The 24,913-nt window shown below is 34.0% G+C and overlaps 1 protein-coding gene across 8 annotated transcripts in view; it reads left to right on the plus strand.

Moving 5' to 3' along the window:
- Positions 1–24,913, plus strand: part of ZC3H13 (zinc finger CCCH-type containing 13) — a 97,152-nt gene that overhangs the window by 16,579 nt on the left and 55,660 nt on the right. For all 8 annotated transcript variants that reach the window (XM_014838894.3, XM_070520682.1, XM_070520683.1 and 5 more), the window contains exons 5-7: positions 15,192–15,300; positions 23,659–23,798; positions 24,424–24,584. In XM_014838894.3, coding sequence (XP_014694380.1) covers positions 15,192–15,300; positions 23,659–23,798; positions 24,424–24,584 — 410 coding nt within the window. The remainder of the gene's footprint in view (positions 1–15,191; positions 15,301–23,658; positions 23,799–24,423; positions 24,585–24,913) is intronic.

The raw sequence follows: 24,913 nt of genomic DNA on the forward strand, positions 1-24,913 counted from the left end.
CTCAAGTCTTTCTTCCTTAGTTTGTGCGAAGTCTTTATATTAGATCCTGAGCTCTTTTCAAAGATTTGCTTTATTGTGATATAATTTGCAAACAATAAAATGCATTCCTTTTAAGTGTATCATTTGAGTCTTGACAAATGTACACACCTGTATAATCACCACCATAATCAAAATACGTATCATTTTCATCAACCCAGAACATATCGTCTTGTCCTTTTGTAGTTAGTCCCCTCCCAAACCCAGCTCCTAACAACCTCTGATCTGTCACTGTAGTGAAATCAGATAATATATACTCTTGTGTCTTGGTTCTTTTAGCATAATGTTTTTGAAATTTAGCCAGGTTGTAGCATCTGTCAGTAGTTTGTTCTCTTTGTGCTGACTAGTGTCCTGTTGTGGGGATATATCAAAATTTATTTATTCATTCCCCACGTGATGGACATTAGGGTTGTTTCTAGTTTTTGGCTATTATGAATAAAGGTGCTATGAACATTTGTGTACAAGTCTTTGTGTGGACATATGTTTTCTGTGGGTAAATACTTAGGAGTGGAATTGCTCAGTCATATGATACGTATATTTTTAACTTTATAAGAAATTGCTGAACAGTTTTCCAAAGTGGTTGTTTGATTTTACATCTCTACCCACAGTGTATGAGAGTTTCAGTTGTTTTACGTTCTTACCAATACTTGGCATTGTTGGTCTTTTTCATTTTAGCCATTCTAGTGGGTATGTACTGGTTTTACTTTGCATTTCTTGATGATTAGTGATGTTGAGCATCTTTTCATAAGTTTATCAGCCATTCATATATTAAGTTACAGCTTTTGCTCATAAGTTGAATTATTTGTCTTAATTCAGATTTGTGGTTCTTATATGTTCTGAATACCAGAAATTTGTTAAGATACATCTATTGCAAATATGTTTTCCTAGTGTGTGACTTGCCTTTTCATTTTCTTTTTAGTGTTGTTCAAAATACCTTTTAATTTTGACAAAGTCCACTTATATCCTGTGTTACTTTGACACAGCCCCGGTAGTCCTTGACGGTTTTTTTCTGTTTAGAGAAGATGTTCCCAGCTCACTGTGTCTATCTTATACCCTATATCTGGAATCAGCCATTTTTCCCTACAACTCTGGTTCTTTTATTGGGAGATGGAATTTCAGGACCACTACTTGGAAGCTTATTGCCACTAAATTAGTTGTTTTTAGGGCTTTTCATTGGGCATACCTAGGAAATACATATGTATCTTCTCTTTAAACCTACAAATGTACGTGAGTTCAAATAATTCAGATTCAGAATTGCAAGACTTGTACCTAATTCTTTCGTTTTTTCCCCAAAAAAGCTTGAGATCTTTTTTGGTGTTTTTTAGGATTGGCCCTGAGCTAACATCTGTTGCCAATCTTTTTCTTTTTTTCCTTCTTCCTTCTTTTTTTCTCCTTCTTTCCTTTCTTTTCCCTTCCCCAAAGTACCCCAGTACATAGTTGCATATTCTAGTTGTAGGTCCTTCTAGTTCTGCTATGTGGGAGGCTGCCTCAGCATGGCTTGATGAGTGGTGTCATGTCCACGCCCAGGATCCAAACTGGCTAAACCCCGGGCTGCCAAAGCGGCTGTATGAGCTTAACCACTCAGCCATGGGGCTGGCCCCTTACCTAATTCTTTGACTTTGTAGTTGTATCACTTTTATGATGAAAGTGTTGGTCCCTGTTGACATTCATTTGCATTATCTTACATTTAATAGTTCCAGAAGAACAATTAACAATAGTATTACTAATCATATGATTACTAAGAACAGTTTGGTATTTCTTTGCAGTTCTTAGGGTATATCCTGTTGGGGAAATATCTGTGAAATCTGTCTGTTAGGAATATAAAATCAAATTATTCTATTTTAAGTTACTTCAAACAGTTCTGTATGTGGTTAAACCACAAAATTGATACATAGCTGGGTTGATTTATTTCATTTTGATTTTAGTTTTAGGGGTTTCTTTCTGATTTAATTTTATTTTTTAATTATATATAGTTTAAAAAATGTTTATTTATGCAAATAAAAAAATAAAATATTTTCAGGGGGCTGGCCTGGTGGTGCAGCGGTTAACTTCTCATGTTCCGCTTCTCGGCCGCTCAGGGTTCTCCAGTTCGGATCCCAGGTGCGACATGGCACCGCTTGGCATGCCATGCTGTGGTAGGCATCCCACATATAAAGTAGAGGAAGATCGGAACGGATGTTAGCTCAGGGCCAGTCTTGCTCAGCAAAAAGAGGAGGATTGGCAGTAGTTAGCTCAGGGCTAATCTTCCTCAAAAAAGTATTTATGTAGGGGTATTTCTTCTTTTTCTTAGATAAAAGGCAGCATACCGTATACATTTTTCTTTACCTTTACATTTGTCTTTACCTTCCTTTTTTACTTAACATTATATCCAGCAGACCATTCCATAGCAATACGTAGAGATATTTCTTAAGCTTTTTACGTTTACATAATATTGCATTGTGTGCATGTGCTATATTTGTTTAGCCAGTCTTCTACTGGCAGACTTTTAGGTTTTTTCATTCTTGCTACTACAGATAGAACTGTAATGAATTGCTTTGTGCACTTGGATTTGTTTTTTGGGTGCGTGTATTTTTTTAGTTTATCTTAGGGATAGATAAATCCCTAGAATGGAATTGCTGTGTCAGGGTAAATGCCTGTGTAATTTTGCTAAATAACGACAGATTCCTTTTTCAGAGCCATACCGTTTTGCATTGTTTCCAGCAGCATATGATAGTACCTGTTTCTCCTCTGCTTCATTAGCATATGTTGTCAGATTTTTCAATTTTTGCCATTTTGATAGGAAAAAATGGTGTATCAGTATAATTTATATGTTTCTCTTATGAGTGAGGTTGGACATCATATATTTAAGGGGCATTTTCTGTGAATTCTCTTCATATCTCCTGCCCATTTTTCCACTTTTTTGTTGGTCTTTTTCCTCTTTCTTTTTAGAATCTCTATGTTTTAAGGATAATAACCTTTCATTTATGATACCAGGTGCAGATAATTTCCTCATTTTGTTGTTTGTCTTTTTTTTAGTTTTTAATACTTTATTTTTTAGAGTTTTAGGTTCATAGCAAATTTGAGCAGAAGGTACAGAGATTTCTTATATCCCCCTGGCCCCTACATACTCACAACCTCCCCCACTATCAACATCCCAAACCAAAGTGATAGCTTCCTTTTTTTTTTTAATACATATATAGAGATAGATAGATTGATTGATTTTTATTTTCCTGGTGAGGAAGATTGGCCGTGAGCTAACATCTGTGCCAATCCTTCTCCACCCTGTATATGGGACACCACCACAGCATGGCTTGATGAGCAGTGTGTAGGTCTGTGCCCGGAATCCGAACCCATGAACCCTGGGCCACTGAAGCGGAGTGCACAAACTTCACCACACCACCAGGCCGGCCCCACAAAGTGATACATTTCTTAAAATCAGTGAACCTATATTCATACATCATTATCACCCAAAGTTTGTACTTTTCATTAGGGTTTATTCTTGGTGTTGTACATTCTTTGAGATTAGACAAATATATAATGACATGTGTCTACCATTATAGTATACAGAATAGTTTTACTGCCCTGAAAATCCTCTGTGCCTATTCATTCTTCTTTCCCCCATCTCCTGGTAACCGCTGATCCTTTTACTGTCTCCATAGTTTTGCCTTTTTCAGAATGTTGTATAGTAGGAATCATACAGGATGCAGCCTTTTTTTGATTGGCTTCTTTCACTTAGTAATATACATTTAAGGTTCTGCCATGTCTGTTTATGGCTTACTGGCTCATTTCTTTTGATCACTGACTAATGTTCCTGGATGTACCACAGTTTATCTGTTCATCTATTGAAGGACATCTTGCTTCCAAGTTTTGGCAGTTATGAATAAAGCTGCTATAAATATCTGTGTGCTGATTTTTGTGTGGACACAAGTTTTCAGTTCATTTGGGTAAATACCAAGGAACGGCACACTTGTAGGATTGTATGGTGTAATCATGTTTAGTTTTGTAAGAAACTGCCAAACTGTCTTACCAAGTGGCTTTAACATTTTGCTTTCCCTCCAGCAATGAATGAGAGTTCCTGTTGCTCCACATTCTCACTAGCATTTGATATTGTCAGTGTTCCAGATTTTGGTCATTCTCAAAGGTGTGTAGTGGTGTTTCGTTGTTGTTTTAATTTGCATTTCCCTCATGACATATTATGTCAATCATCTTTTCATATGTTTATTTTCTTCTGTATGTCTTCTTTGGTGAGGTGTCCGTTTAGACAGTCTTTTGCCCATTTTAGAATCACATCAATTGTTTTCTTGTTGTTGAGTTTTAAGAGTTCTTTGTATGTTTTGAAAAACAATTTTTTTATGAGATGTGTCTTTTGTAAATATTCTTCGAGTCTGTGGCTCGTCTCCTCATTCTCTTGACTATCTCTTTCACAGAGTGGAAGTTTATAGTTTTAATGAAGTCGAGTTTATTGATTGATTCTTTCATGGATTTTGCCTTTGGTGTTTTATCTAAAAAGTAATCGCCATACCCACTCTCATATCTCTGTTGCCTTCTAGGAGTTCTATAGTTTGGCATTTTATATTTAGGGCTCTGATCCATTTTAAGTTAATTTTTGTGAATAGTGTAAGATCTGGGTATAGATTCACTTTTCTGCACGTGGATGTCCATTTGTTCTAGCACCATTTGTTGAAAAGACTATCCTTTCTCCATTGTATTGCTTTTGCTCCTTTGTCAAAGATCAGTTGACTATGTTTGTATGGGTTTATTTCTGAACTCTTTGTTCTACTGATCTTTTGTCTGTTCTTTCACCAGTTACACAATATCTTGATTACTGTAGCCTTTTAATAAGTCTTGAAGTAAAGTAGTATCAGTCCTCCAACTTTGTTCTTCTCCTTCAGTATCGTCTTAGCTGTTTTGGGTCTTTTGCCTCCCTGTATAAATTTTGCCTCCCCGTATAAATTTTAGAATCAATTTGTTGATATTCACAAAAATAACTTGCTGGGATTTTGATTGGGGTTTTGGTCATGCACCACATAACATTTCAGTCAGTGACGGATCACGTATAATGACAGTGGTCCCATAAGACCATATAGCCTAGGTCTGTAGTAGGCTATACAATCTAGGTTTGTGTAAGTACACTCTGATGTTTGCACAATGACAGAATCACCTAATGACACATTTCTCAGAAAGTATCCCCATCATTAGGTGATGCATGACTGTACAATGAATCAATAGATCAAGTCAAGAAGAACTGACATCTTGACAATATTTATTCTTCCTAGCAGACATTGTATGATGTCTGTTCTTTTATAAGTGTGTTTTATGGTCCAGAATGTGGTCCGTCTTGGTGAATGTTCCATGCGAGCTTGAGACAAATGTATATTTTGCTGTCATTGAATGAAGGAGTTTGTAGATGTCAGTTATATCCAGTAGATTGATGATGCTTTTGAGTTCAACTGTGTTCTTACTGATTTTCTGCTTGCTAGATCTATCCATTTCTGATAGAGGGGCATTCGAGTCTCCAACAGTAATAGTGGATCATGTATTTCTCCTTGCAGTTATGTCAGTTTTTACCTCATGTATTTTGATACTCTGTTTTTAGGTGTCTATATATTTAGGATTGTTATGTCTTGAAGAATTGACCCCTTTGTCATTATGTAACACCCCTTTTTGACCCTGATAACTTTCCTTGCTGTGAAGTCTGCTCTGTTTGAAATTAATAGCTACTGTCACTCTCTTTTGATTAGTATTAGCACAGTTTATCTTTCTCCGTCCCTTTCCTTTTAATCTATATGTATCTTTATATTTAAAGTTGGTTTCTCATAGACATCATATAATTGGGTGTTGTTTTTTGATTCACTGACAATCTCTGTGTTTTAATTGGTGCATTTAGTCCATTGATGTTTAAACTAATTATTGATATAGTTAAATTACTATCTACTATATTTATTACTGTTTTCTGTTGTTACCATTGTTCTTTGCTCCTGTTTTTTGTCCTTCTCTTTTTGTGCCTCATATGGTTTGAATTGAGCATTTTGTATTACGCTTTTTTTCTCCTTTCTTAGCATATCAATTATACTTATTTTTACTTTTTTTAGTGGTTGCCCTAGAGTTTGCAATGTACCTTTACAACTAATTCAAGTCTTCTTTCAGATAACGTTATAGTGCTTCACACGTAGTCCAAGTACTTTATAATAACAAAATATTCCTAATTCTTTGCTCTTATATCTTAAGTGGTATTGGGATTTTCTGCTCTTTAAGTTTGGTAGAATTCCCATGTGAAACTAACTCAGTCTGGTACTATTTTATGACATGAGTTCTTTAACTACTTTATTTTTTTCAGTGGAAATTAGTAGACTTTTGACTTTTGTCGAAGTCAAGTTTGGCAAATTGTATTTTTCTAGAAAACTATTTCATCTATATTTTTAAACTGGTTTGCGTAGAGTTGTGTGAAGAAATCTCATGTTTTTCTTCATTTTTCTCTATTCTAATGGCTGTTTTCGTTTTGTCGTATCTGATTTTGAATACTTCTTCATTAGGTTAGCCAGTGGTATATTTTCAAAGAATCAGCTTTTGAATTTATATATTAGTTCTTTCTTTCTCTTTTCTAACACATTTATTTCTGTTTTTTTCTTTGTTAATTCCTTCTTTGGTTTACTGTATTCCTTTTCTTTGTTGAATTGGTTGAGCATTTATTTTTTTTATTTATATTCATATTTAGTGCTTTAAACTTTTCTTTGATAACTGCTTTAGCTGAATTCCATAGGTCTTATGTGTCATGTTTTCATTATCCTTATTTTCAGGAAATTCTCCTCTTTTGGTTTGGATGTCACCAATGATTGTTTAATGGCATGTTTTAAAATTTTGAGGCTGAAGAGTTTTTTGTTTTTTGTGTGTGTTCTTTTGATTAGAACAAATTACTTCTCGGGCCAGCCCCAGTGACGTAGTGGTTAAGTTCAGCGCACTCCACTTTGGTGGTCTGGGTTCAGTTCCCGGGTGCAGACTACACTACTCTTTTAGTGGCCATGCCGTGCTGGCAGCCCACGTACTAAAAGATAGAGGAAGATTGGCACGGATGTTACTTCTGTGTTGTTGCTCTTTATATTTCTGTTTTTTCGAATTTGATGAGATTTCTTTGTGGCCTACATTGTGGTCAATTTTTCTGAAATTTCCCTGTGTGCTTGAACAAAAAGTGTATTTCTATTTTTTGGTTTTTAAGTTCTAAAAGTATATCTAAATTATCTGTTGTTTCAATCTCTATACTTTAATACCTTCTACTTGATCTATCTTGGTTTGGTAATGTTTTTAAAAAATATTTTATTGGTAGTGTGTTTTTGTCTGGTTCTCTCCCCATTCCTGTAGTGTCTGCTCTTCGTTACTGTATCAGTGGGTACAGAGTTACTAATAACTATTCTTTCTTCATTGTAATTTTTTAATGCAGTGTTTAGAGATGACTTGAATTGTGTTATCTGTTGAATGTGTTTTGAAGTTTATAGTCTTATTTATTTGTGGTTCTGCTTATTCTATGACAAGCTAATATAATTTTTGTGATCACTTCATGAAAGAAAATCTCTGATAACCCTGTTATGAGATTTTTCTTCAGTATAGTATACACAAAATAAACTACAGTTTCCTAAGTGTAGACCTAATTTTCTTTACCACCTGTGTTTCTATAATATTGAAAGGATCTGAAACTGCACGTGTGAATAATTTTATAATTTAAAAATGTCAGATTATATCTATTCTAAAAGCCATAGACTGAGCTAAGTTGTTGGGGTAAAGTTCAGGGCAAAAGCAGCAATGAACCATTGTTGTTCATTATTTAAAGTTCTCAGCCTTAATCAGAAGTGTCCGTTGAAAAGTTTCAAAAACATTAAAGTGAGAATCATAATCTTTTTAAAATTAATAGTAGCTTTTAAAATTGTTAATAGCTTTGATATAATATGTAGTAGTAAATAACAAAGAAGAAAAATTTGGATTAACATTAATTCTAGAGCTGCTGAAAGAAAATTCAGGAATTTGCTGATAATGTTAGTGTTTTGTGAAACTAAGTATACTTTTAGAGCAATAGGATTTGGAATCATTCTTCTTTAAAGATAAAAGGGAAGAAAAACAAATACCCTTTGTATGAAACACTGAATGCTTAAAAACTTGACATTATATTCTTCTGTATAATAAATAGGGAATTATAATTATGAATAACAGCTTTAGGCTAGTAATGGACAAATTTATATAGATGTTTTAAAATGAATATTGGTAAAAGGGGAGAACTTTGTTGGTATCTAAGTACTTGAGTCATTCTCTGACTAAATGTTCTGAGATAATTTTTATCTATTAATCTTAAAGAAAGTTCCTTCAAGTAATTTTGGAAAGATGTAAGGAAATCCAGAGTGTAAGAGATGAGATTATATAGTATAAATGGAAGAGGTAGTTGAAGTAGATTTTTTTTCCCTTCCCATCTTCTTTGTCTCATCTAGTACATTTAATACATATTAATACCCCTCTCAGTCATTAACCAAGCAGAAACTCATATTAGGGATAAACATAGACTTAATCTTAGGCACAAAGTGTCAGTTGCACTAGTATGGCATAGAGTGGCTTGACCTGGCAATAGTTGTGCATAAGTCCAAGTGGAACTAGTTGACTGTATGTTAAACAACAGGCGGAGTTTGGTATGATTGCTAAAGAAGTATTAATCTTCCCCTTTTAGCATTAATATGGACTATATACTCAGAGTACTCCCACTATAATAAAACTAGATCCTGGATAAGTGACAGCAAATACATTTTAAATGCATTGCTGCTTACATAAAACAGCAAAAACAGAGAAACAAAAACAGATAATTGAATCTAAGAATTGAGCAGCAAATTTGAAAGCTGGTGGTGACATTGAGTCTTTTACAGATATTAGAACTGGTCAGAGACTAAGCCTTGGGCCCATCTCAGAAGAGAGAATTAGTAAATTGGAAGATGGAACTGAAGAATTTATTCAGAATGCAGCATGTAAAAACAAGGTTATAGAAAATATTGAAGAGGCTCAAAAATGTGGGAGAAATACTTAGAAAATCTAATGTACATCTATCTGGAATCCCAGGAATAAATAGAATGTGGGAAAGGCAGCAATGAAAGAAATAGTGGCCAAGAATTTTCTATAATTGATGAGACATAAGTCTCCAGATACAGAAAGCCCAATACATAGCAAGTTAGAATATTTTCTTGAAATTGCAAAACACCAGAGACAGAGAGAAAATTTTAGACACACCCAGAGAAAAAAGGCAAATCCTCCTATAAAGTAGCAACAGAATGATGTTAGTAACAGCAATGGAAACCAAAAGTCCCTGGAATAATATTTTTGAAGTGCTGAGATAAATCTGTCAACCCATTGGTATGTACCTAGCAAAACTGTTTTTCAAAAATGAGTCTATAATGAAGAGATTTTCAGATAAAATCGAGAGTGTTGACTACCAGGAGACCTTCACTACATAGAGAATGCTTAGAAGGATATACATCTGCGAGATGGAAAATGACCTTAGAAGGAGGGTCTGAAATGTAAATAGTAAAGGTGAACATAGAAAATGTTTACTAATTTGGAAAGTCTGTTATGGCCTGTGCAGTTGTCAGAAGTGTGGCATTTACTTTGAGAAGGTGAATTACAGTACCAAAAGTGTAGTGTAAATTGCTTTTAACTCCTCAGAATTCATTCCATTATTTTTTCTTTTTCTAGTAATACTGTGGTTTGGGGAATTGACCCCAGATTTGTTGCTGGGCCCTGATTAGTCTAATCTAGTCATAATGATCCCATTCTCCTTGCTAATGCAGTTGATTCAGGAGCCAGGGCTAAATCATTTAGCCTGTGGCTATTACCTTGATATCAGTTACTTATTCAGGTCTGGCTGTGTGACTGAAGTCGCCCTACTCAGATTGAAGGAAAGAATTCTTATTTTGTGGTTGGAGAAGGCACACTGGGGGAACCTCGATTGGTTGTTATTATGGTAAAAGAAATATGCGTTAATGTGAAGTCAACATTAGGAACAGCAGAGCTATGAGAAAGGAAAAAAACAACAAAATTTGATCTATAATGATTTCAGCGTGTTACTAAATCATTCAGCCCTGAAGTTTTACCCTCTTTCTAGACTCCATTTTATGTGAGATTGTAGTTTAAATTTATATAGTTTAGAAGATTATAGTTTCTTGTTTAAACTCCACCAAAAACTCCTTCCTTCAAAACGTAAGTTAGACTTCATTGATACTAGTGTGATTTCAGTTCTAAACTAGGAGAAGTGGAAGCTATCTGCTGCTCTGGGAAGACTAGATAAATTTAGTTACCTCGTTTTATTGAAGCACATTGGCAAATTAGTATGCCCAGAGAAGATGACAGGTGATGAGAGGTGTGGGAATCATGAAATGTTAATATGTGATCAATGTGTAGGGTGCCTTTGGCCTGGTATAAGAGGATGTTGAAGAGATTTAGTAATAGTGTTCAAATATTTAAACGGTTATCATGCGGAAGAATTATTAGATTTGTTTTGCACGATTCGAGAGGTCAGAACTACTTTCAATCAGTAGAAATTCTGGAGAGGTATAAGAAAGTTGTGATCATTGTAAGAAATAATTTTCTAATATAATCTTTAGAACTCTGAAAATGGGGGCAAAGGGTTGTAACATTGAAAAGCTGTCAGTGGAGACCTTGGGAGTAAATTTTTTTCCAGAAAGTCTTCTAACGGAGGACTTCTATAAACATGCAGTGTTTAAGAAGAGTTTCTACATGGGGGAGGAGGTTGGATTATATTACTTACAAAGACCTCTAACATTTTATTATCCTAGCTGCTAATCTGGTTATTATAATACCAGTTTTCAACTCTTTTAGCCTCAACATTTCTTTTTAGGTCAAATTCTTGGTAATCCTTCTTTACTATCAAATAATAAAATTGATAACGAATATAATCTGCCCCATATGTATAATGTTTAAGAAATGACTATGGATAATATAAAGTAGAAATAAAATGGAAGTAATTTAAAGTAAAAGTCCACAATCATTTGTTGTATTTCTGAAGTGTAAGAAACTTTTAAAACCGCACATTGTCCTTAAGTTAGGCATATACTTATTTCACAGCAAAACCTGATCTTAATTGACATGAAGTTAATTTTTACACAGTTGGTGAATTCATATATTTTGCTGCAGAAATATTAATATGTTTGATCACAGGTTGCTGCTCCAGACCCTATTAGCAATATTACTTAACATATTTTGAAATCCTAAACAATTCTAGATTTTTAAAATATCTGATCCCAGAGGTACTGGCTAAAATATTGTGGTTCTTTAACATGTATTTCAACATGTACGTGTCCAGAATAGCTAATTTAAAATACGTAGTAAAGTAATCAGATGGTCGCACTTTAATTAATATGTTTACATTTAAGAGAAGTAAGATGACAAGCCATTCTGTTCAAGAAATACAGAAAGGTAAAAGAGCAGACCATGCTGTGCCACATGCAACGAGTAATACCAGACCCTGTTTATTTGAGCATGATAAGAGAAAGGGGAAATAACTTTATTTGACAAAGGAATAACATGCGTAAGCAAGTTATACACTGTTAAAATGGACAAAATGAGGCAATACGACATTTTAAAAAATGACCTGAGCCTTCTTACTAAGTGTTATCAAAATAATTTCCTATATTATGACTTGAGGCAGGATAGTAACAAAATTTTAGGAGAAAAACATATCTTTTTAACTTGAAATTTCACCACATATTGAAGTCTGCGTTCAGTCTCTAGTACTTAATAATAGAAGTTATATATGATCTCTGGGCACAGTATCAGAGTCATATTGAAAAATAATAGACAATTCAAAAATTACGTAACTTCAATATGTAGGGTAAATATTATGAAATATTTACATAAATTATTGTTAATGAAATTATTACATTTCTGGTTCTAAATCTGTTAAAAATATTCTGTTACAAATTTGCAGATTATTTTGTTTATGGGTCAGCACTACTGCTCTGAAACCCTTTTCAACTAAATTTGTAGTTGGATATTACATAATACTTTAAGAAGACAGAAAACACAATATATTATTCAATAATTTGGAGGTAATGTCTGATAAAATTTTTGATATAGTATATATTAATGTATATTTATAATGGGTTTAAGCCATAGAACATTTAAAAGTTGCTTGGGATATAGAATAGTTCTTCCTTGATATTCCTCAGAATATATTTTAAGAATAAAAATAGATTGTGTTTCTTCTTTTCCTTTTGTCTTATGTATAAATAGCTCATTTCTTTTTTTTTTGATCTTTTACCATTTTTCCATAGCTAGCTCTACTCTTGTATAATCTCTTAATAATTTTTGTCAGCCTCTCTTGTTTTACTCATCAACTGTATATGTCATTTAGCAAGTACTGCTTACAACATGACTTCATACCTGAATATGTAAAATTTAGGGTCAATTATAATATATACTAGATTTCTTTAAAAAGAAGACTTCAAAGAGAAGTTCATTTATGTTTTAAGCAGCCAAATTTGGGGTTTTTTTTTTTACTGTTTTGATTCTTTTTTTTCTATTTAATTTTTATTGAGTTTATGATAGTTTACAACCTTGTGAAATTTCAGTTGTACATTATTGTTTGTCAGTCATGTTGTAGGTGCACCCCTTCACCCTTTGTTCTCACCCCTCAAACCCCCTTTCCCCTGGTAGTCACTAATCTGTTCTCTTTGTCTACGTGTTTAACTTCCTCATATGAGTGGTGTTGTACAGAGATTGTCTTTTTCCATCTGGCTTATTTCACTTAACATAATTCCCTCAAAGTCCATCCATGTTGTTGTGAATGGGACGATTTTATTCTGTTTTATGGCTGGGTAGTATTCCATCGTATATCTATGTATATATACCTTATCTTCTTTATCCACTCGTCAGTTGATGGGCACTTAGGTTGCTCCCACGTCTTGGCTATCGTAAATAATGCTGCAGTGAACATAGGGGTGCATGAGACTTTTGGAATTGCTGACTTCAAGTTCTTTGGTAGATATCCAGTAGTGGGATGGCTGAGTCATATGGTATCTCTATTTTTAATTTTTTGAGAAATCTCCATACTGTTTTCCATAGTGGCTGCACCAGTTTGCATTCACACCAGCAGTGTATGAGGGTTCCTTTTTCTCCACAACCTCTCCAACATTTGTTACTTTTTGTTTTGGTTATTTTTGCCATTCTTATGGGTGTAAGGTGATATCTTAGTGTAGTTTTGATTTACATTTCCCTGATGATCAGTGATGATGAACATCTTTTCATGTGCCTGTTGGCCGTCTCTGTATCTTCTTTGGAGAAATGTCTGTTCATGTCTCCTGCCCATTTTTTGATTGGATTGTTTGATTTTTTGTTGTTGAGTTGTGTGAGTTCTTTATATATTATGGAGATTAACCCTTTGTCAGATATATGACTTGCAAATATTTTTTCCCAATTAGTGGGTTGTTTTTTTGTTTCGATCCTGTTTCCCCTTGCCTTGAAGAAGCTCTTTAGTCTGATGAAGACCCCATTTGTTTATTCTTTCTATTGTTTCCCTTGTCTGAGAAGACATGGTGTCTGAAAAGATCCTTTTAATACTGATGTCAAAGAGTGTACTGCCTATATTTTCTTCTAGAAGCCGTATGGTTTCAGGTCTTACCTTTAGGTCTTTGATCCATTTAGAGTTTATTTTTGTGAATGGTGAAAAAGAATGGTCAATTTTCATTCTTGTGCATGTGGCTTTCCAATTTTCCCAGTACCATTTGTTGAAAAGACTTTCTTTTTTCCATTGTATGCCCTCGGCTCCTTTGTCGAAGATTAGCTGTTCATAGATGTGTGGTTTTATTTCTGGGCTTTCAATTCTGTTCCATTGATCTGTGCACCTGTTTTTGTACCAGTACCATGCTGTTTTGATACTGTAGCTTTGTAGTATGTTTTGAAGTCAGGGATTGTGATGCCTCCAGCTTTGTTCTTTTTTCTCAGGATTGCTTTAGCAATTCGGGGTCTTTTGTTGCCACATCTGAATTTTAGGATTCTTTCTTCTATTTCTGCAAAGAATGTCATTGGGATTCTGATTGGTATTGTGTTGAATCTGTAGATTGCTTTAGGTAGTATGGACATTTTAACTGTGTTTATTCTTCTAATCCACGTGCGTGGAATCTCTTTCTTTCTCTTTATGTCGTCATCAATTTCTTTCAGGAAAGTCTTGTAGTTTTCGTTGTATAGGTCTTTCACTTCCTTAGTTAAATTCACGCCAAGGTATTTTATACTTTTTGTAAGCGGCCAAATTTTATGTTTTGTAATGCCCAGAAAGAACTTCTAGCACTTACTGTCCTTGTGTGTTAGCGTCTTTCATAGTCAGGATTTAAAGTGTTAATAAAAGTGAAGCTGTGATGGGTAAATAACAGTTATATGACACTGATTTCTTTAGTTTCTTACCACTTAGTAAAATGTGATTTGGAGTCTTTATCTTATGTAATAGGATACTTAATTAAATTTTATAAGCTGAATTACTATTGTTTTGTCTAAAGGCTACTGTTCCACGTAGAATAAAATGTAAAACCTTCTGTTTTTTAGCTGCAATATAAGGACTAGTTACCTAACTATGTTAGCTACCATTTTGGTCTCATCAAAATAGGGAAAATCTCTTTTAAAAGCATTTATGAAATTGAGTTTGGATTTATCCTTAGATATGTAGGAAAATGCTCTTACGTTAGTGTATGGCAAGTCGTAGATTAGCACTTACTTTTGAGAGTCTGCTGTGAATGGTGCAGCCCTCTTTTAGTCATTTTTTAATAGTCATAAATCCTTCTATTATATTTTGTCCATTTTAAACTGTCCTTTCCCCTGTGATTTACACATAGAAACTTAGTATGTAGTATACTTTCAAATGCTTATTAAAGTATTAGATTTGCATTGTGTATTTTAAAATCTTAGTTACTCCTTACATTTACCAAGTTCCTTGTTCTTTAGGAGAATGAATATAATATATTCTTTTCATTGTGGTGCTACACTACAACTTGTCATTTCCTCTGCTTTGTCAATAAGTGATTATTTGCAAAACTGATTCTTTAATGAAACAAGATGAATGAAGTTAGAAATATTCTGTATTACAATAATTACCTCATATGGTTTTTAAAAATATAGTAATCTGTATGTATGTATGTACTTTTTAGAAAGAATCTTCAAGAGGGAGACATAGGGAAAAGGAAGACATAAAAATCACTAAGGAGAGAACTCCAGAAAGTGAAGAAGAAAATGTAGAATGGGAAACTAATAGAGATGGTGAGTTTCAAAAAATCTTTGTTTATATAGTCTATTTATTTCTTGTTGACTTTGTAGACTTTTTGTGGGCTTCAAAATACTTTTCAACTGATCTCCCTATTGTTTCAGAAACATCTTATTGACTTTTTTCTACCTTATTGAGCTATAACGCAGAAAATGGCATATAGTAGCAGAACAAAGGCAGGGAAAGCTGTTTGCAGTGTGTTTTTCAACTTATCCATCCTTTTCCCCCCCTAGAACTTTATTGTGCAGCATCCGAGTCCTTAGGAATTTTGTTACATTTGTAAAACTTTTAAGTTCTTCAATTCCAAGGTTAACAAACTTAAATCTAAATTTATGTTTGTTGTTTTACATAAAATATTATAGGTGAGATTTTTAAATCTTAAAGACTTGGGAAAATTATTTCCAAGAAATTGTTGACTTTCATCTTTCAGAAGAAATCCTAATCAGATGATAATTGATTATGATCACGATAATTGATTATGATTATGAAGTGAGACCTGGGATTTGTTCATGAAAAATTAACAAAATCTTCTTTGAGTACTTGTCTTAACAAGGAAGCGTTTATTTTCACACCATGAATGTTCTCTCTTCTCCACTTCTGTGACCTTCTGGAAGGTAGCCCTATAGCCTCACAGTACCAAATATAGAGAAAGGGAACTCAGATTTGTTGAATGCATTGGATATGCTGGGCATTTTAATGTAACTCATTTTGTGACCTCATTAATTCATTAGCTTTTAGATGACAAAACTGAAGAGTTTAAGAATTTAAGCAACTTCCTCAGCACTAAGCTGAAAACTTAGACCAGGGGTTGGAAATTATAGCTTCTGGGCCAGCCACCTGTTTTTGCAAATAAAGTTTTATTGGAACACAGCCATGCCCATTTGGTTACATATTTTCTGTGACTGCTTTTGAGCTACCAAGGATGAATTAAATACTTGAGACAGCCAACAGCCTGCAAGCCTAAAATATTTGCCACTATATTTAAGAAGAATCTCTGAAGACACAGACTACACTTGAAAAGTACTCTAAATTTGAACATCAGTACTTTTTAAGGAAATCCATTCTATCTTTGGACAGTGTTGTCTGTTAAAACGTTGCTTCTAAGAATAAATAGGAAACTTCCCTTTGATTAGTTCATTGGGATTTTATAAACCAATCTAATACCTCCTACAAACAGTAAAGGCAGCTATAATGTCCCAGTGTAGTTAATTAATTAGTTAATATATTGAAATAAAATATTACACACCTTGACTGTTCAAGATTGGATAGCTAACTTTTCCTTGATATAAGGGATTAACTCCTAACACACCCAATATTCTTTTTTTTCATTTTAAGTATTTTTGGAAAAAATACATTCTGAAATGTATTGGGTATTTCTTATCTTTAAAAATAAAAATTTCTCTATTCCCATTACAATAATGCATGCAATTGTTGAAAGTTTAAAAGATACAGAAAAGCCTAAGTCAGTTCTCTCCTTGTCTTAATAGGAGCTATTTCAAACCCTCTCCTTAAAATCTCCAATGCCTTCATTTCTCCTGCTTGTTGTTTACTACAGAGAGGTGGTACAACTCTTTATCCACAAACTCCCTCAACTTCCTGCCACCATACCTACAAAGTAGTCTTTTATTCACGCCTAAACTTTTTTACTTCTCTCTCGTTCTGTGTAAGAGGCTGACTTCCTGCTGTATAAGGTTATATTCCCCTGTATTCTGGGTCTGATTTCCTCCCACCTCTGCAATCTTGTTCATTTATTATACATTCTCTTTTGTGTCTTCAATATCCATCTTGACACATTTTCTCTTCTCCCGTATTACTTTTAGCCATCACCCTGTTTATCCCCACTTCACAACTAAATTCTTGAGAGAGTTCTGTAACTTGCCATCTCTACTTTTTCACCTCATACTTATTCCGTCTTCTGATCCATGTCATCATTAAAACTGCTCTTAAAGGTCACTAGTAACCTCCTCTTTGCTAAATAAATGGAGACATACTTCTCTTGGTCCTCTATAACCTTTCTGCAGCATATGACACTTCTGAGAGCCTCTGTCTTCTTGAAACACCTTCCCGTTGGCTTCCGTCTATCACCCTTCAGACTTTTATCTTCCTGTTCAAGCTCTTTAGTCTTCTATAAAGGCTCCTTGTATTCTATCTGTCCCTTAAATGCGATTCCCAAGGCTTTGCTCTAGACTATCATCAAAAAAACTGAAGTGATTTTACTGTAAGAGCCTTTTATGTACAAAATTCTTTTAAAAGGTGAGTAAATTTCTTTTATAGTAGCTCTACGTACAAAATATTCACATCGCTGTTTCTTGTTTTCTCTTGATTGAAGCTCAGAGATTTTGATCGTTGTGTATCTCTGTGGTTTAAAAGTATCTCTTTGAAGGATATTGAAGCATGGAGTTAGTCACCTCAAACCCCAGGTAGTGAGACTGAACTGGTTTAGTAGACTTAGCTTCTGCATTTTCAGTCTAAAGTGAGTAGCAGTTTTAAGTGGGCTCAGTAGAAATTGGTCTTCAGTAGTATTTCGCAAACTTTTTGGTCTCAGAACACTTTTCACTTTTTTTTTTTTTTTCAAAGATTTTATTTTTTCCTTTTTCTCCCCAAAGCCCCCCGGTACATAGTTGTGTATTCTTCGTTGTGGGTTCCTCTAGTTGTGGCATGTGGGACGCTGCCTCAGCGTCGTCTGACGAGCAGTGCCATGTCCGCGCCCAGGATTCGATCTGACGAAACACTGGGCCGCCTGCAGCGGAGCGCGCGAACTTAACCACTCGGCCACGGGGCCAGCCCCCACTTTTCACTCTTTTTAAGGACCCCAAAGAGCTTTTGTCTTTGTGGGTTATCTGTTTCATGTTAGAAATTGAATCTGAGAAATTTTTAAAATATTTATTTATTAATTCATTTGACAATCGCAATAATAAATATCCCAATGTATACTTTTATGGAAAATAACTATGCTTTGAAGCAAAAATAAAAATTATGGGGAGGTGGCAATGTTTTACGTGTTTCTGCAGATCTTTTTTAACACCCAGGTTAATAGAAGACATCTAGATTTTCATATCTACTTCTACGTTCAATCTGTTAGTGATATCATGTATCATGTGACTTCTGGGAAACTCCACTGTACACTCATGAGAAAATGAGTAAACTAGGCAAATAATGTAGTATTATAGAACTATTTTTGATCTTCTGGAACTTTGGAAACTTCTCAGGGACCCCCAGGAGTCATCAGACCACTCTTTGAGAACTGCTTGTCTCTAGAAGCAGCTTCTAGGACTTGTGGTTGTTTTCCCTTTGGCTAACTTCTTTTCTCACTTTTAATTTTTCCTTCCAGATGAAATCATGCTCTCAGGGCATCAGTAACATCTATGTGTTAATGATTCAAATATCTGGAGCTCTCAGTTGAGGCATCTGCCAACTGGATATCTCTATCTGAGTTCTGTATCTTAAGAGCACCACTTTCCTACTAGATTTCCAAAAGCCTGAGAGTCATTTTTGATACTCCTTTTCCTCAGCCTAGACATATATAGAGTTCTGACATTTCTACCTACTGAATGTCTTTCAGAACCACCTATTTCTCTAAATTACTACTCATATTCTAGTTCTTAAAATATTTGTTTATCGCCTATAAATATATTTACCAAAATAACCTCCTAACCTGCTGCCTTGAGGTTAGTCTTGTCTCCTCATTCATTCTCCACTTTGAAGCCAGAATAGTCTTTAAAAAGATTTTTTTTTACCAAAGTATAATCTACATTCAGAAGAGTGCGCAATTCATGTGTGCAACTCATTGAATTTTCACCAACAGAACAGGCTTGTATAGCCAGCACCCAAAGCAATAAATAGAAAATTACTGGTATCCTATAAGCCCCCTTGTGTTCCCTTTCCAGTCACCACCTCCCAACTCCTACCTCCAAAAGGTAACTACTGTCCTGAGTTCTGCTACACTGATTAGTTTTTTCTGTTTTTGACCTCTGTATAAGTGGAATCTGTAGCATGTACTCTTTTTGTTTTTAGCTTCTTTTGCTTGCAATATATTTGTGAGATTAAACCGTATTATTTATTGCACATAGTTGTAGTTAGTTAATTCTTGTTGCTATATAGTATTTCATTGTATGAATATACCATAATTTATCCATTCTGCTGTTGATAAACAATTGAGTAATTTCCAGTTTGGGGCTATTATGAATAAGATGCTATTACTGTTCTTAATCATTTCTTTTGGTAAACGTGTATCCATTTCTGTTGAGTTTATGTCTGGCAGTAGGATTACTGGGCCCTGGAGTTTGCATATGTTCATCTTATTAGATACTGTCAAGTCAAAAATGGTTGTCATTACCCATATGATATTTTTTGCCTTTTTCATCTTAGCCACCCTGGAGGTGTGTAGTGGTATCTTACTGTTTTAGTGTGCATTGCGCTATTGACTAATGAAGTTGAGAACTTTTTCACGTTTATTGACCATTGTATAACCTGTTTTGAAAACTGTCTATTCCAGACTTTGCCTATTCTCCTATTGTGTTACCTGTTTTTTAATTGTTGAGAATTCTTTATATATTCTGGATATAAGATCTTTATCAGACATATGTATTGTAAATATCTTCTCTCTGTGAGTTGCAGAGTGAGCTTTTAAAAGAATAAATTGGTTTATTTCATTCCCCTGTTTAAAATTCTCTGATTTCCCATTGCCCTCAGGATCAAGTACAAATTCTTACTGTACCTACAAAACTTTTCATTATCTAGTTGCTTCCTATATTTCAGTCCCTGACCCCCAAGTCTGTGTTTCCTGTTCGGTTCCTTAAACTTCTCTTATTTGTTTAGCATAAGAATCAGTGCAGTAACATAAAAACCAAAAATATCATTGCAGTAGAAGAGAAAATGTATGAACATATTTGATAATCTTGAAGGTTGATACATCCTCCTATAATAAAGCATAAAACCCAGAAGCCATAAAAGATTTGATTACATAAAGATTTAAATTTCCTGTAAACTAAACACAGAAGTTAAAAATAGATCACTTTAAGAAAATAGTTGGCATGTGTAACATGTAAGCATATAGTAAAAACACTATAAACATATACAGTCATATGTCGCTTAACAATGGGGATATATTCTGAGAAATGCATTGTTAGGCGGTTTGATCACTGGAAACGTCATAGAATGTACTTATGCAAACCTGGATGATATAGCCTACTACACACCTAGGCTATGCAGTAGTCATCTTATAGGAACACTGTCATATATGCAGTTTGTTGTTGTCTGAAATGTTGTTATGCGGCACCTGGCTATAATGAGCTTCCACAAATATATAAGAAAAAGTCCAGTTGAAAAATGGGCAAAAAATCCAAAAATTGGGTAGGTAATTCATAGAGGAAATAGAAGTGGCTAGTAAATGCTCAGGCTTGCTACAGGAGAATGCCAGTGAAAATAAAGAGATAGCATTTTTCACCCATCAGATTGGCAGAAATGAAAAATACTAATGTTATCAAGTGGAGTTTGGATTGGTAAAGCTGTTTTGGAGTGCAGTTTGGCAATAATAAAAATAAAATTATACTTGTCTTTGATCCAGCAAATCTAGTTTGAGAAATCTGTCCTAAAGAAATACTTGCACATGTGAATTAAGGTAGGTGTCAAAATAGTCACTGAAGTGTTTTTTATAACAGCAAAATATTGAAAACAAAGTAAGTATTATCAGAAAGAAACTGGTTAAATTAATTATGGTATGATATGAACATACCATGAATTGCTTTGCAGATGTTAAAATGAAGGTAGTTTTGACCTCTATGTATGACATGGAAAGATTTTCCTATAGGGCAATGTTGTAGTTTTAGTCCCATTATTTTAAAGAGTATAAATATTAAGGCTTATTTTTATGCATACAATACTAAACTATTTAATGGCATTATCACTCTAGTAAGGATGGCAGTGGGAGGAACATAAGGGGAATTCCATATTTTACTCTGTGTACTTAAGAATTAAGACTTTGACAGTGAGAATGTATACATTAAAGACAAAATAAAGTACTCGTATATAGTCTTTAATCTTTACACATATACTTTTTATATATCTATGATTATTTGCATATAATAGATTACTAGAAGTAAAATTGTTGTATTAAAGGGTATGAATGTTCTTTAGGCTTTTACTTATACTGCCAAATTACTTTCCAGGATAGATGTGCTAGTTTACATTGCAGCCACCAGAGCATGACCATGCCTTTCACCTGTACCTTTGCTGATGCCTAATATTATAATTAGGAAAAAAATGGCCCTTTAATACATGAAAAAGGCATATTTATATATCATGTTCATTTCTTTCTTTTTGTGAATTGCCTGCGCATGTCCTTTGCCCATTCTTTTTTTAATTAGTAAGAATTCTTTATGTATAAAGAATGTCAGTCTTTTCTTATGTATTGCATGTATTTTTGTTACATATTCTTAAAAACTCTGCCTTGTTAGATGTACCATTCTAATTATGTTTAATATTTTCCTGATGACTTAGAATTATCTGTATGAATCAGTTTTTATAGGGCAATTGTAATGATAACCTCAAGCTGTAAGATACGGGAGACATTTTCTAAATTTATTAAATGGTTTTAGACTTTTATTTTTGAGTTCCATCTTATGTTTTGTGCTTTCCAGTTTTTCTTTTTTTGTTAGGACTATCAGTTCCAGTGTACCTGAAGTAGCCCATCTTTATAGGCTAGGAAAACGTCTTACTTGTGATTATAATTTATGTAAAATAAGAATAAGTAGTTTCTGAGTAAAGACGTGAGAGGTTTTCCTTTAAGCAAAATATATTAGCTGTAGTTCATTGACTTTGACATATATTTTAACTGCTCGGGCCTCACCACCTTGGTTGGGTGGTTGGGAATTAAGGACTGAAAGCCAGCTTCTCAGTTCTTACGTGTGTTCTGTGTTGGTGATGTTTTCAGATAGCAGTTTTTCAGTGGGCAGAGCATTATTGATAATACCTTCAAAAACACTGTAAATCATTCTTCTCAATTAATACTCTTTCTTTGTTTTATCCTTGGTATTTGGTTCTAGAATTTTATCTATCTGTTAATGGTTTAAGGGCACAGTCAAACTGGATCATTGAGCCCTATTATTCACTGATGTAAAGTGCCTCAATGGAATGTAAAAGTGTAACTAGAGATAGCCATTATTTGTTTAATTAAATTCAGTATCTCTAATTATTTTATCTAATAAAAGCTATATGCCTTTAAATAGTTAGTAATTGCTTTCTGACTGACAAGTGTCATTTAGTCTATTTTATATGTGTACTGAGAAATGGTCATCATACTCCAATATAAGGCAAGTAATCAAGTTTAGTCACACAGGTAGCAGATAGATAGCTACCTTCTCAGTGCCCAAGCATGAATGGATAGTTGGCATTCTAATGTATTTTACCTATACATGACAATGGTGTCCGTTTTCTTGTGCTTTAAGCAATCAAATAGGACTACTTATCATTATTATTTTTTAGTTCTTCATTTTCTTTCTTTACCCAAGGTTCAGAAGTGGTGATCTTAAGTGCTAAAAGTGTAGTTTGAGAAGGCATCTCAGTTTGTGATGAGTAAAGCCCAACATGGTCACGTGCTAGGATAGAAGTCAGTGAAATTCCCTCCTCCAGGCTTCTTGGCATTTATAGCAAATGAGGGTGAGAGGTTCAGTGGCAGTGCCAGTAGCCACAGAAAGCTTGCATAGATTGTAATGAAGTACCTTAGCACACAACTTTTCCCGTTGTTTTTCCCCCTTAACCAATCTTCATATTCTTTTCATTGGAAATAGAGACATGATATCAGATCCACTGAGGAGATGGACAGTTCTGAGCTAAGGAACTGGTACAAATTACTCATGTACACATTGGTATTAAAATTACTTTATTTTTAGATACAAATTACTTGCGTCACTAATGAAAAAACAAAACCATGGAAACAATGTTGTATTCCTAATGTGACCTTTATTTGATACTAATGAATCTTTAAGAAAATCAAGGAGATAATGAATCACATCATATGCAGAATGAAATATTGAAGGCTTTGGTGTCTTTAATGCCTAGAATTTATAGCTGAGTGTTTTAATTGTATCTTTTAAAAATCCCATCTCCTACCCAAAAGCCTAAACCCTAGACAATTCCCAGAAAACCCAGGAACCTTAAAAATGTATGGCTTTTCATAAAGAAATCAGCCGTATTGATTTAGTCCTTTGTAGAAACAGCATATGTGTCTTTAGTCTTTCAGAAGTATCTAATTCTAATGAAAGAATCTACCATTTTAATTGGTGTAAAAATGCTCTAATTTTTGTTATAGATAATCATGATAGTTTCTGATAAGTAATGGAAATTTTATTTTAAAGATTCTGACAATGGAGATATTAATTATGATTATGTTCATGAGTTGTCATTGGAAATGAAGCGTCAGAAAATACAGAGGGAATTAATGAAGCTGGAACAAGAAAACATGGAGAAGAGAGAAGAAATTATTATTAAAAAGGAGGTATGCCATTCGTTGAAATATATGTTAGTAATTAACATCAACATGGATATTGATCAGAGGACTCATTATCTGCTTGTTACATCTTAAATTGTATTAGAATATTGATACATTGGCCAACTTACTGTATATCAGTCACTTCATATCGTAATCATTTAATCTTCACATTACTCTATTAGATAAATATGAAATAATTTTGCTATTGAACAAGTGAACAAAACAAGTTCTGTTGCCTAGAGTCACCAGCTAATGTAAAATGGGATTTGAATCTACGTATGTCTGTTTTTAGGCCTATGCTATTTCTAGAATACTTGCTTCTTTTCTAAAGAGGGGAGGGGGAGAGAGAGAGAATTTATTTCAATGTAATTTGTGATTTTTCTGAGGACATTTTCAAATTTCATGATTTTAGTTTGCTTTATTGATATTAGCGTTATGTTAGGGCAGTTAATTAGCGTATTGGTTAAAAGTGTGGGTTCAGGAGTCAGACTAACATCAATACGTGGTGGCTATCATAACACAATGTTTCATCTCAAGTTTGGTATGATTTGAAAACACGTGCTTTGTTGTCTGATTTTAACAGCCATGATTGGAGGAGTTTTTGAATTGACTTACTGAATTCTTTTGAAAGGTTTCACCAGAAGTGGTTAGATCAAAATTATCTCCATCACCTTCTCTGAGAAAGTCCAGCAAATCTCCAAAGCGAAAATCAAGCCCTAAGTCGTCATCTTCAGCTAGCAAGAAAGACAGGAAGACAACTGCAGTATCCTCTCCCTTGTTGGACCAGCAGAGGTCAGTAGGGCGATAATGGTACTAGAATGAAATAGCTTTTTCTGAAGTGATGTTCAAAAGAATTACTTAGTAGATTACAGAAGGGTACTTTTAATACACTTAGTATTTAATGTAAACTTTTTTCTTCTAAAAAAAAGTGAAATGTTTCAATTTAAAAGAAAATTACAGAGAACAGTAAAAAATGTCTGTCACATCTACTTATGCTTCAGAGCTTTTTATTTTTTAAGAAATAAAACATAACAGATGCATTTCCTGTCCTTCCCACTTGAATTTGGCGTTTATGATACTTGTGCATGTGTGTTTATACTTTCATAATATGTGTTATTTTG

Source organism: Equus asinus, chromosome 11 (genome assembly GCF_041296235.1).
Source record: "Equus asinus isolate D_3611 breed Donkey chromosome 11, EquAss-T2T_v2, whole genome shotgun sequence".
Lineage (NCBI taxonomy): Eukaryota > Metazoa > Chordata > Mammalia > Perissodactyla > Equidae > Equus > Equus asinus.